The sequence below is a fragment of the Apus apus genome, chromosome 2 (assembly GCF_020740795.1).
Source record: "Apus apus isolate bApuApu2 chromosome 2, bApuApu2.pri.cur, whole genome shotgun sequence".
In the NCBI taxonomy this organism is placed as follows: Eukaryota; Metazoa; Chordata; class Aves; order Apodiformes; family Apodidae; genus Apus; species Apus apus.
The window spans coordinates 80,686,001-80,700,142 of NC_067283.1; the positions used below are offsets into that span (position 1 = coordinate 80,686,001).

The 14,142-nt window shown below is 37.5% G+C and overlaps 1 protein-coding gene across 1 annotated transcript in view; it reads left to right on the top strand.

Moving 5' to 3' along the window:
- The window catches only part of DNAH5 (dynein axonemal heavy chain 5), a 119,515-nt gene that overhangs the window by 62,336 nt on the left and 43,037 nt on the right, over positions 1-14,142 (top strand). Inside the window, exons 41-47 of the mRNA XM_051610258.1 lie at positions 1,706-1,859; positions 3,499-3,645; positions 5,415-5,656; positions 11,223-11,399; positions 11,885-12,089; positions 12,569-12,711; positions 13,429-13,563. Coding sequence (XP_051466218.1) covers positions 1,706-1,859; positions 3,499-3,645; positions 5,415-5,656; positions 11,223-11,399; positions 11,885-12,089; positions 12,569-12,711; positions 13,429-13,563 — 1,203 coding nt within the window. The remainder of the gene's footprint in view (positions 1-1,705; positions 1,860-3,498; positions 3,646-5,414; positions 5,657-11,222; positions 11,400-11,884; positions 12,090-12,568; positions 12,712-13,428; positions 13,564-14,142) is intronic.

The window sequence follows — 14,142 nt, forward strand, 5'->3', positions numbered from 1 at the left end:
GAGCCCCTTTACCTTCTAGCACTCTGTCCCATGGGACTTCCCTTAACAATTGGTTGAGGAGGCCGAAGTTTGCTCTGTAGAAGTCCAGGGTTCTGGTCCTGCTGGAAATTCTGTTCCTCCCACACAGGATCCTGAACTCCACCATCTCATGGTCGCTGCAGCCAAGGTTGCCATTGACCACCACTGCTTCAATAAGGCCCTCCTTGTTGGTGAGCACAAGATCCAGCAGCACTCCTCTTCTAGTCGGCTCATCCACCATTTGCATTAAGAAGTTGTCATCAATGCATTGGAGGAACCTCCTAGACTGTGAAAGGCTGGCTGTATAAGTCTTCCAGCAGATATCGGGATAGTTAAAATCTCCCATGAGGACCAAGGACTGCAGTTGTGAGGCTGCTTTCAGCTGCCTGTAGAAAGCCTCATCAACTTCCTCATCTTGATCAGGAGGTCTGTAGTAGACCCCCACAACTGTGTCACCCATACTACCCTGTCCTTTAATTCTTACCCACAGAATTTCAACTCGCCCCTCATCAGCCCCTGTACAAAACTCAATACATTCTAGTTGCTCTCTCACATAAAGAGCAACTCCACCACCTCGCTTCACCGACCGATCTTTCCTAAAAATCTCATACTTTAAATTGCCATTTCGTAGTAAATAAAAAAGAGTTCTTAATAGCTCTTCATAGCTCTAGGTCTTCATAGCTCTACTGTTGGTTATCTGTGAAGCCAGACACAGTAAGCATCAACTCTTAGCAGCAAACCATTATCACTTGTTTGTAAGTTGTAATGTCAGCACATGCTGAAGCAGTATTAGAAACTTGAAGAGCTTTACTCACAGTGATTACCTTACGTAACACAAAATTTATTACAAGTTCAGATCTAGGGATATCACAGTGGCTTTTTAGTGCTATGACAATATTTGGAAATTTTCTTAGTTTATATTGGTTTATATTTTTCTTATATTGCTAAAAATTATAATCTGGTGAAAACAGAGATGGTAGGCTGTCTTGTTTGTCTTGGAAGTGAATAAAGGTTTTATTGAATGGAACTCTGCTGTGTTTTCAGAGCTACAATGTCTGTACAATGAAAACAGCTAGGTTAGGATGGAGTCAGATTTAGAACTATTTTTATTGGGGAAGGGAGGCAGGAGTTGTTGGGAAAATATAGTAATGAAGAAATAGTCATTATTTGAATTAAAGTGTTTTTCCATGTTTATATGCTGTGGCAGGTTGACCCCAGCTGGTAGCTAAGCCCAGTCACTTGCTCACTTTCCCCCAGTGGACTGGGGGAGGGATTTGAAATGGGAAAAGAGAGGTGAAAAAGCTCATGGGTCTAGATTTAATAAATGAAGAAAAAAACAAATCAACACAAAACAGGTGATAGAAAAGCAATTGCTCACCACCTTGTGGGACTTACGCCCAGTCTCTGAGTAAAGTGTACTTTGGAGAAACTTCTTCCCAGTTTTATTGCTGAGCATGACATCATATGTTATGGAATATCCCTTTGGTCAGCCGGAGTCACCTGTCCCAGATTTGTTCCTTCTCAGCCTCTTGCCCACCCCAGTCTACTTGCTGATCAGATTTATCTTTTATTTTTTTAATACTTATGTGAATACCAAATTGCCCTTCTTTTTCCAAGTTTTTTATATACACAAAACCTTTACAAAGAGTGACTTCTGCTGAAGATAGTTTTCTGTCACTGTCTGTAGGTAGAGGAAGCTGGACTCATTTGTCATCCTCCTTGGAAACTGAAAGTTATCCAACTTTTTGAAACCCAGAGAGTAAGGCACGGATTGATGACATTAGGACCTAGTGGTGCAGGAAAAACTGTTTGCATCCACACTTTGATGAAAGCCATGACAGGTACAGGAGTATTTATATTGTAAACTGTTATACTGTAAACCTTAAACCACATTGTTTCTTCATAGAAAGCCTCAATTACTTCACTGTGAGAATACATTACTGGAAGAATCGGTTTGTGTGTTGTGATAATAATTATTGTGATAGTATCTTTTAAAACCTTTAAAATGTCTGACATCCAAAATCCTGTTATATAATAACATATCCTGTTTTCCATATTACGACACTTTTATCAGAAGTTCTTATTCTAGTAACATTGAGAAAGAGGAGTACTGTCTGGGTCACCAGCTTGGACAAGTGATTAAATCATTTCCCAGGTTTGGCTGAGGTGATGCTGAAAACTTTCCCTAATCATAAGTGTGTAGTCCTTTTTGAACACAACTCAAAAGACAGTCTTCATCTGCAGAATAAAATAACTGCTTCTATCGTTTGTAGCTGCTAGGAGATATTTACTGGTTTAGACAGCAACAAAGTCTTCAAGGGTATTAATTTTGTGTCCTGCCTGGGTGCTTGAGGAGTGTGTTTTTATCTTCTGTAGCTCTAAACAAAAGCATTAGTGGAAGACCTTCTCTTTGACCTTACTAAACTAAAAGCTCATAGCTGGGGAGGTAAAAACATCTCTTTCGAGGTAAGCTTGTGTTACCCTGTTTCACAGGCTTCAGTAGGCTGCTTATGCAATTTTTCAGAAATTGATAGTTTCTGTAAAAAATGGTTCAGCCAGTCTGTCATCCATGCAGTACCTTAGTGTGCTTAAGAAACACTAAGTTCTACATTGCAGCATAAATGACAGTTCTATTTAGGAAAAAAAAGCCCACAAAGAGCAGGTAGTTGCATTATACTATTTTCCTATATTTCTGTAATGCTGAGATGTGAACTACTACCAAGGTAAAATTGCCACAATGCTGTTTTTCAAGCTGATCTTCTAGCATAACCTCATGAAATGTAAAATTACGTGATTTACCAGGCTTCTGTCTTATATGTTAGTGAGACCTGATAATTAAGAAAAGCCTTTTTTTTAGTGCTTTCTTTCAATATCTTATTTCTGGCTCCTGAATACATTTTAAGATTGGCTTTTCTAAAAACATCTGGCATAGGATTTTTTTAGCTTTTGTCAATGAGGAAAATATAAAGGTTATAAGATCATGGTATGGCTAGATAGATGTTAGCTCCCTCAGAGGCTTCACAGGGATATACCAATATCATATACTTGTCTGTTCCAAGGTGTATGCAGGAGTATCATCAGGCAAAACCAAAACTAGTCAGTTATGTGGAGCATCTGTCCAGTATTTAGTCATTGAGTTTTAAGAAGTGAATCTAAACTGAAGGCTCTAAAGCTTTATTGTTGGACAAGACTTCAAAATATGAAACTTAACCGTGAATAAATTTCATCTTGCTGCTCTTCTGTTCCCAATGAATCTATGAAATACAAATTGTACTTTCAAAATTTCAGAACTTTGTCCTACTTTAAATTTTGATGCCTCCAGTTAGCAAATATTGATGTATAGCATGAGGTAAGTTTTCCGAGTAAGTACACAGCTTTTTGTAATGGTCAGTGCCTGTGGTGTAATGACTTCAAATTTGTCAAAGTTCTCTGACTGTTGAAGAGAAATGATAAAACTAAGGGGTGAATCTGCCTTCATAGATTGTGGACAACCACATCGTGAAATGAGAATGAATCCTAAAGCTATAACTGCTTCACAAATGTTTGGTCGTCTTGATGTGGCAACAAATGATTGGACAGATGGAATATTTTCAACACTCTGGAGAAAAACTTTAAGAGCCAAGAAAGGTATAATGAAAAACAATTCCCTCCAAACCAAAAACTTCAGGGCATCTCTTTTTTTATTTTTATATTTTTAATTTTTTTTTCTTTTAACTTACATGTAAGCATTGCAGTATTGCTGCAAAAACTTCTGTCTATTGTATAGTCTCTGCTCTAAACGCTTTGTGTTCAAACTTTGTAGTATAGCAAATACTGTTTCCCTGAATTTGCTGATCCCTCTCAAATGACATGCCCTCATATGAAAGAAAAGTGGAAGGTAGAAGTCAGTTCCCCTAACGCTGATATAAAATAAATTTTGGTCCTGTCAGGATTTCTATCTGGTCTCCAGCTGCCATACTAGAAGGCTGTGAATATTCTTTGTGTCATACCTCCTAGCCCTGCACATATCATTGTAAATCTCAAGTAGCAATAGATAATTCTATTTACACAAACAATTTCTGCTTAGAACAATGCTGGCGTATATTCTTAGGCTGCTATATTAACTAAAAGAGAGGCTTTGATGTTAGATGGATTATTCTTTGTTTAGTCTGAATATTAGTATGTGAATTTATCATTAGGCCTTAAGGACTAAAGGTTAAAAAAAAAAAAAAAAAGAGAAAATGCTAACATTTATTTCACTGCCAATTTTCATACAAAAATTCTTAGTCTTTAAGGACACAGATACTTTTAAAATAGAAAATACTTTTGGATTTAGTTTTGTTGGTTTTGTTTCAAGTTTAGTAATGTGTCACCCTTGAAAATACAGCATAGTATTAACTGTTGATTTTTCTCTTTTTCCCCTCAACTTGAAATATAAATTAGCACACTTATGTGACTTCCTCAGATTCACTGTTTGCAAACTGTTTGTAATGTCTCTTTATGAAGCAAACTCCAGACTATCTCATGCCTGAGATGCCTGCAGTGTAGCTATGAAAAGCTTCTAAATACAAAACTATTTGCCTCAGAGCTGAGCAAGCTTCTCATCTGGAACCTTCTTGGTTCATACCTAGCAGGGCACAAAGCTACATAGGCCTAGATGGTAAGGAATTGCTCTGAAGAGTGTGGGATGAGATGAGAGTGGGACCACCTCTAACTAAAGAACTATCTAGGAGTGCATAGCAGGGTTGGCTACTCCCTCTGGAGCAGGAAGCCAGAAGCCAAGGGGGAATCCCTTTCCAGCAGAGCCCATTGCTCAGTACCCAAGTGAGTTGAGCAGAACAGATCCAGACCCTCCTAGGAAACAGAGGCAGGCTTTAGGATACATTTCTGATGCTAAATGGAAAGAACTGAAAAAAATTCCAAGGGAGTTGGATCAAGTTTACAAACAGGAGAACAAAAAACAAGAATCTTCCCCTAATGACCCTCTTTTACCTAAGAAAATGAGCATACTGTCTCAATGAGGGATTTTTTTCAAGTGTTCCTTTCATTTAATCTCATTACATTTATACAAACTCTTCAGAGACGAATGGTGTTTTTAAATAGATCCATAGTTTCTATCTTCTTAATGTTGCTTTATGTATGTCGAAATAATTTATTACTGCACTGAAGACTGGATCCATAAAACTGTTTGAGACTATTACAAACTGATGACACTTTATATACTGAGAGATGGATAATTATTATAAATAGGTGACTAAATGAATTACTGAAGTGAAACTGAGTGATGGAAATGGTAATTTTATTAAAAGCTGAGATTCCAGCTCTGTGCATGAGTTCAGAATTTGAAATTTTTCTTGCGGAGAGAAGAAACTGGTCCTTGAAAGAAAGGCACTTTAATATGTTATTTTGGATTCTAGGTGACCACATCTGGATAGTTCTTGATGGTCCAGTTGATGCTATTTGGATTGAGAACCTCAATTCTGTTCTGGATGATAACAGAACTCTAACACTAGCAAATGGGGATCGGATACCCATGGCACCAAACTGCAAAATAGTCTTTGAACCTCATAATATTGATAATGCTTCTCCAGCAACAGTTTCAAGGAATGGGATGGTATTCATGAGCTCATCAGTTCTCAACTGGAGCCCTATCCTTGAGGTGCAATAGCTAAGTGATTGTTTATATATTGAATGTTTGACTGGTTACTTACTCAACTTTTCACTGCTGTTACTTTAGGACCTAATTTTGTGATTTTTTTTTTTTTTTTTTCTATGAAGTAGCTTTTGCACTATATAAACTTATAAGTCAGTATTTAATGTAGCAGTGTTTCTGGGAGTTTATACAAGAGTACATAATATAAATATTTCAGGAACATAGTCATCATATTACACTTCTAAAAAACATGGATCTTTCACTTTGGAACAAGCTTGTAATTTCAAGTATTTTATACAGTTGAAGAACAATTTGGTGATCAAAGTACCATCTACCTAACAGCCTCTAGTACAGCTTCAGATCAAGGAAGAAGAAAGAATAAACAAGCTGATTCAGGAATCTAGCAATCCTGAAGAAAATACGAGTTCTCTTGATATTTCTCCAATCAATTGCAGTTGGGATTTAGAACCAGAAATAAAGTTAGTGCAGCATCAAAGTGTGTTATTTTTAGATTTATGTCCTTGCCTAGTTGTCTGTTAATATTTCTAAAAGCAAAATGTCTGAAGAACCAAACAGTGGTTACTCTGTCTCTGGCACGGAATTAATAATTTAGGAAAAAAGAACATGTTTTAGGGTGTGTTTTGGAGGGGTATATAACATATTGAGTTTTTTCTTCTATGTGTCATCTTCTAAAACCCAGGAAAAAAAATCCCTATGTTGATAGAATGCTGGTAAAGGTATAGTGAATGTTACATTGAGTATACTATAGGTGTTTTTTTTTTGTTTTGTTTTTTTTTCTTTTGTTTTGTTTTTTTCCCTGCGTAGCAAAGATCTTGGTAAACTTGAAATGTAAGAGTTCCCAAGAATCTACCTAATGGTCCACAGTAATATCTTTCAACAAAACTTTCAGCACTTAACTCCTGTTTTCTTCCCTTTTAAGAAAACAATGGAGAGAATAGCAGTAAAAAAAAACTGGTTTCTGATTATTATATTTTTCTATTCTTAAGCCTTATATTGCCTTAGAAAGTAATCAGTGAAGTAGGCTTCTCAGGATTAACACTGTAATAAATTTAAATTAAAAGAAATACCGATTTTTTCCACTTTATAATTTTCTTGTGTAGTCATTTTTATGGAGAATATTTTGTTGGTGTTACTTTGCTTTGATGAAACAAATGTCTCATGAGTATAAAAAATTAAAACTTTCTTTCTTGTGGCTGAGACACTGATTCCTGTGCTCATAGAGAGAGTTACTTTATTACTTTATCCTGAAAACCAAGTTAATATACCTTTCTTTGGTATAATCCCAAACTAACATTCCTCTCTATGGGCTTTAGACTTTAATTATAAGCTAGGAATAATTTAGTCTTTCTGTTTGTGAAATTAGAACATCATCCAGGCCCTTACAGTATATTTATAGTTTGCATATGCAAAAGACCAAAACTTCACATGTTGCCATGAGCTAACAGCTGAATTTTACTGTCCTTCTTTCTAGAAAGTGGGTTTTAAAAATGAGTGTTTCACAGTCTCATTCACTCATTTAATTTTGTGAATAAAATAGAATACCTCTTGGAAAATGCATCTAATACTCATATAGACAGTGTTGCTTAACTAGCCAGATGAAAATACAGTTGGTTTCTTATTAACTTCAAGATGTTAGTAGTTGAGGAAGCCTTTTTTAATTATTACTTTGTCTTCTTCTCAGATTTCTTATTGGTTTAGCCCATAGAGCTTCTCATGCTTGTAAGTCTTACATAGCTTCCTTGTTTGTAATCAGATTCCTTGTCCAGAAATCCAAGATTTGTCTGGCAATGGGGGAAAAGCTGACATGCAACATGGCATGGTTTATAACACTGCCTAGAACGACTGTCCTTAGCATATTGGGCATTTCAGCACAGACGGAAATCAAGAAAGACAGTACACTGCTGTCCAAGCCCTGAGTGGCAGGCTGTGCCTGGTGCCTCTTCCTGGGGCTGGGGACACTGGGATTTCCCCCAGGGAGAAGTGTGCCCAGGGCATGGAGTTATCAGGTGAAGGAGCTTTGGGAAGAGATGAGGTGATTTGTGTGCCATCAGGGAAGATAAACAGATCAGCAGGGATCTTTGCAGTGACACTGCAGACTCAACATCCTTAGCATGTAATGGAAAGGAGTGTGAGTCTGCATTCAAAACTCTGGGGAACAGAAACTCCCAAGATGAGGAAGGCTGTAAACTTGTGTTTTCTGTGCAACAGAAAAGAGGTTTATTTTCCACCTGCAGATCTGAAATGGCTGGTCAAGTAACATGCCCTGAGAGTAGGAGAGGAGCAGCATGATCCACTAGAGGAGGTATCAGAATCTTGCTAAGCCTTAACCAATTAAGAGGAAAAAGAATGTTATTGTCATCAGGTTGTTCAATCAAAGCTACTTAGCAACACTCAAGAAGGATCTCTAATTAATTTGATAGATTCTTTGCCAAGTCCAAAATGTTTGCATTCTTATTAGAAAAAAATCCAAATAAACAAAAAAACCCTCAAAACCAAAACACCCCACAGTGTTTAATTATTTTACTAAAAATGTGGCTGTTATTGATATTTTACCAATGCAAATATTTGCGTCAACACAAGCACCTTGTTTATATTACTGCAAGGCTTTGCTTTTTAATTTTTTTACTAATATAGATACTTGGGAAAGTGTAAGTGTAAATTATGCATCTAGGACAGTGGCTCCCATGAGATTTCACTTGTGTCATTCCTTTCTGTACTTATAGCACTGTATAGGACCTATTGATGTTAGGTTCTCATAGCCCTGCCTTGGTTAATTTGCAGACAACTGCTCGAACATTTCAGTTTAAATTGAGCTATAGATTCAGCAACAGAGACAGCAAAAACAAAGGAAAGCATTTTATTTCATCTTATCAGTCATAGTTTACCTCCTCACTTTAAAGTGATATACAGACTAAATTTAGTTGTGTTGAAGTAAGTGTTGCATGAAAGTAATTTCACTTAATCCATGACCTTATGCTTTTAATTTATTTTGATGGTAGCAACAGTCAGAAGAAAAGCAACAATATGTTGATTTGTTTAGGATTTTGGGTTTTTTTTTGCTTTTGGGTAAAACAAAACAAATTACATTCATTTCAGCCATGAAACAACCCTTCCAACCTCCCTTCCTGTCCTGCACCCCCCCAAATTGGCTATAAAATTGCAACCTATAGTTGTCATTTGAGCCCTTAGTGTTTAGTTGTTTTTTTTTTATTTGGTTTTGCTGCATAAATAAAACAACTTGATAACTCTTTCAGTACATCTCCCTTTAAGTCTATTTTGTAGAGCAATATGCTACATTTCTAGCAGGTCAGGGTAGATGTTAATCTGACATTATTCACTAGAGGATTGTTTTCTACCTACCTGTTTCTAGAAAGCTTTTTCATGTATCTGCCTTTTTGTCATCAGTCCCACAGTTTGCTTAGGGCAGTAAAAGATTAGAAATAATAAATATTTATAATATATGATAAACTAAAATCCTACGAGACTAGAAGTGTAGAAACGTATCACAGAAACACAAAATAGTTGAGGTTGGAATGGACCTCTGGAGATCGATTAGGTCAACCTCACCTCCATCCCTGGAAAGGTGATGGAACAACTTATCCTCGGTGCTGTCTCTAGGTATATCAATTATAAGAGGGTTATTAACAGCAGTCAACATGCTTTTACCAAGGGGAAGTCATGTTTAACCAACCTGATAGCCTTTTATGAGGACGTAATGAGGTGGATATGTGATAATGGTAGAGCAGTGCATGTGGTTTATCTTGATTTCATTAAAGCATTTGACATGGTCTCCCACAGCATCCTTTCAGATAAACTGAGAAAGTGTGGTCTGGATGATTGGGTAGTGAGGTGGATTGTGAACTGGTTGAAGAAAAGTCAGAGAGTTGTGGTCAACGGGACAGTCTACTTGGAGGTCTGTGACTAGTGGAGTCCCTCAGGGGTCAGTACTGGGATCAGTACTATTCAATATATTCATCAACGACCTGGATGAGGGAACAGAGTGTGCCCTCAGCAAGTTTGCTGATGACACTAAACTGAGAGGAGTGGACACACCAGCAGCTTGTGCCGCCATTTAGTGAGACCCAACTAGGTTGGAGAGTTGGGCGGGGAGAAATTTAATGAAGTACAACAAGGAGACGTGTAGAGTCTTGCACCTGGGGAAGCACAACCCCATGTACCAGTACAGGTTGGGGACTGACCTGCTGGAGGGCAGTGTAGGAGTAAGGGACCTAAGAGTCCTGGTGGACAGGAGGATGACCATGAGCCAGCAATGTGCCCTTGTGGCCAAGAAGGCCAATGGCATCCTGAGGTGTATTAGAAAGGGTGTGTTTAGTAGGTCAAGAGAGGTTCTCCTCCCCCTCTATTCTGCCTTGGTGAGGCCACATCTGGAATATTGTGTCCAGTTCTGGGCCCCTCAGTTCAAGGAGGACAGGGAACTGCTTGAAAGAGTCCAGCACAGAGCCACAAAGATGATGAAGGGAGTGGAAGATCTCCCTTATGAGGAAAGGCTCAGGGAGCTTGGTCTCTTGAGCTTGGAGAAGACTGAGGGGCAACCTCATTAATGTTTTTGAATATGTGAAGGGCAAGTTCCAGGAGAACAGAGCCAGGCTCTTCTCAGTGATGTCCAATGACAGGACAAGGTGCAATGGGTGCAAGCTGGAGCATAGGAGGTTCCACGTAAACATGAGGAAAACATTTTTCACTGTGAGGGTGACAGAAGACTGGAACAGGCTGTCCAGAGAGGTTGTGGAGTCTCTTCTGGAGACATTCAAAACCGGCCTGGATGCATTCCTATGTAACCTGCTCTAGGTGGTCCTGCTCTGGCAGGGCACTTGAACTAGATGATTTTTCTAGGTCCTTCCAACTCCTAACATTCTGTGATTCTGTGAATGCACCTCCCTCCAAGCAGACTAGAGTAGGCTGCTCAGGACTGTGTCCTGTTGAGTTTTGAGATGGAGACTCCAGAAGGCTACTGAGAAGCCTGTTGCAGTGTTTCATGACCTTCACAACAACAACAACATAAGGTTTTTGTTATGTTTAATGGAATTTATTTGATTTCAATTCGTGCCAAATTTTAGTTTGAATTTTGGGGAAGAAGTCTTCAAGTCTTTTTCCTGATGGATGTATTTTATATATGAAATACATCCATGGAGAGTAAATGAGAAGCGTTCTGCCACGCAGATGTGAGAAAACTGAGATGCACAAGAAAAATATGACACATACCAGCAGACATCCTATCCTGAAATCCTAACTTTTTTTCTGCAACTGCCAGATGATTTTGGAGTACTCTGTATCACTGTTAGAAATTAGTGTGCAGAATAGATAAAATTTGTTTTCCAGAGTTGCTGTGTACCTTAAACCTGGTGATTAAAAAATACTTCAACAGAATGATTATTGTGCTGTTGAAAACTTTAAAGTGTCTTTTTTCTTCAGAATCCTTGATTTAACATCCTGTGAGAATTATGCATACGTAGTTTTGAATTGCTAGAGTTGAATTTACTGATACCTGCATGGGCAACTTCATTTATTTTCTCACTGTGCTTTGTAACAGGGATTTTTGAAAAGACGTTCCTTCCAAGAAGCTGAAATTCTGTATCACCTGTATTCTTCATCATTCCCAGACTTGTACCGCTTCAGCATTCAGTCTCTGCAACAAAAGACTGAGATGCTGGAAGCCTTTGTGATTATGCAAAGCATTAATATGCTGCAGGGCCTTATCCCACCTAAGGTAAATTAGTGTGGATTTTGTTATATTTACTTAATGTAATGGAGATAATTGTAGGACATGAGGTTATACAGAGGGGGAGATCCTTTGATGACCTGGAATATAAATGAAGGTGCAGGTTAGTAAGATATACATCCTTTTTCTTTAGAAAAGAATAGTTATCGTGGCCTCATTCACATTTGGATTTTATGTTAAGCACTGACAAATAGCATGTGTCATTCAGCAGCTTTCCTTCAGGTTTTTTTGGGTGAATTGTTATCAGATTATATACTGGAACTGAAACAGATAGATTGCTGCAATGGGTCATTAAGAGTGACATTTACAGAGTGATTTTCTGTGTTTTCTTGTGTACTTGATATTGGCTCAGTTAATTGACAAAGATGTCAGTAATTTAAAACATGACTCAAGGCTTTTAACTTGATGTTACTAATGATTATTAAGTAGAATTTTCAGACTACTGAAAATAAAAACCTAACTCGATCCTTCAGGAGCAAGGAGGGGAATTGGCTCCAAAATACTTGGAAAGGCTGTACGTCTTCTCTCTTATGTGGAGTGTAGGAGCATTACTAGAACTGGAAGACAGGTGCAAAATGGAACACTGGCTTCGAAACCATGCAGGAATAAAACTTGATCTCCCTTGTATCCCAGAAGGCAGTGAAGATACCATGTTTGATTATTATGTGGCGTCTGACGGTTAGTAACCCAGCTGTGTTGTAAAAATTAAAAGTAATTTTTAAATTGTACTTCTTCTAGAGAATTAATTTAGAAGTTTTGTGTAGCTTATCTTCTTTTGTGTTCCTTAGCAAGTCTTGTTTCACAGCTACACCTTACTGCTGATGTTGTATAAAGCTTTTTCCCAGTTTCCTATGAGAAATCAGAGTGTAGATACATTGCTACAGAAAGCTGTGTGGACGTTGTGCCAATGAATTGTTAGGTGAACAAAAATAAGACAAGCATTGTCCTTGTCATAATTCATGTAGGAAAGAAGATTAAGCTTCTTAGATCCCACTTGAGAGATTTTATGATTATATGATTCTATAATTTGGTCTGAATTTACAGAGTGAGATTACTGTATGTGAGACAGAGGCACTGACAGATGAGTCAATTCAAAGGAAAATGAAAGAAGCAACAATGCCTTGTATTTCTAAAACATTAACTTATGTTTTTATTAGGTAAATGGATGCACTGGAATACACGTGTTGAGGAGTATGTATATCCCAGTAGCAGCACTCCAGAGTATGGCTCCATTCTTGTGCCTAATGTTGACAATGTGAGGATGGACTTCCTTATTGAAACCATTGCAAAACAGGGCAAGGTACTTTTTCTATATTCCACATCTAAATCAAGTGATAAAATTTTGAAAAAGAAGAACTACATTCTTTAAATATAAAATGTTGATTCCAGGAGCTTACATTCATATAAATAAGGTTGAACTCTTGAATACTCTCTTATTCCAGAGTTTTTTGTCTGCCTTTAACCCATCCTTTCTTTATTAGAAATGACCTTAAATACAGCTGAGATCAGGTCAGGACAGAGCAATTTTTTCGTGTAGTTGTTGGAGAGGTGGCAGCACTCCAGGCAGCAGAGTGCTAGACTCTGCTGATATGATTTCTGCTCACATGGGGCAGTTAACAGAGTTTAAGTAGCTTTAGTTTGTGCAACTGTTGTTCACCGAAACTGTGTCAGGTAATAAAGACATGGTAAATAACATCAGTAATTGAAATCTTCCAGATACTGAGGCTCTAGGTGGTACAACCTTTTTCAGTTAATCAACTCCTTTTATGAATAACCCATCCCTTTGTTCCTTTGTGCTGACAGACATAGCCATTTACTGCAAACATTTTTAACTTGTGAGGCCTGCAAAAGTCTGTGAGACATAAGCTATTTGGCTTCCACATGTCCTTTGTTGAGAATTCACTTTTCATAACTTTTTTAGTTTCATTTCAGTTTAAAAGCTAAATGGGGTTTCTAAAGCTTTGCTAAGACACCAGGCTCTTGTGTTTTGTTTTATTTTAGTGTTTTTTTTGTCTAGGCTGTCCTACTAATTGGTGAACAAGGAACTGCAAAGACTGTTATCATCAAAGGTTTTTTGTCAAAATACAACCCTGAAAGCCACATGTCTAAGATTTTGAATTTTTCATCTGCAACTACCCCATTAATTTTCCAGGTATAGTAGTCTTTCCGTTTCTAATACAATGTGTGTGAATTCAGCGATTGTTCTGAGAATTTGCCAAGAGGATGCTGCTGAAAGTGGTTACTTTAATTTTAAATGAGTGCAGAAACAAAAAAGCACCTTCTCAAATAAGCTAAGTATCCTAACATGTGATTTTAAAGACTTCTTTAAAATTCACATTCCCTTCAACTTATTGGATGTTTATTGAGCTGGTTTTGGACTATTTCAATACCGTGTGTATTATTTGCTTCATCACATTTCGTGCTTTTATGTCAAATTTATGAGTTCTCACTAATTGGGTAGACCTGTCAGTGACTTCCCTCAGATTTCACTAAAAGCCACATGTAAAATAAATGCTATCCACAACAATCTGTTATAAAAAGTGTTCTATCTGCAATTTAAATTTCAGTAAATTAAATTGCTCATTAAAAAAGTAACACATGCAGTGCAGCTGCTCTAAATAGAAATACGAATACTTAAATTCTGAACTATACTGCCTGTCCAGATTTCTACTGAGCTACTTCAAAGTATTTCAAGTTTCTTTAACCTGTTAGCAATGTATATGGGAAATAT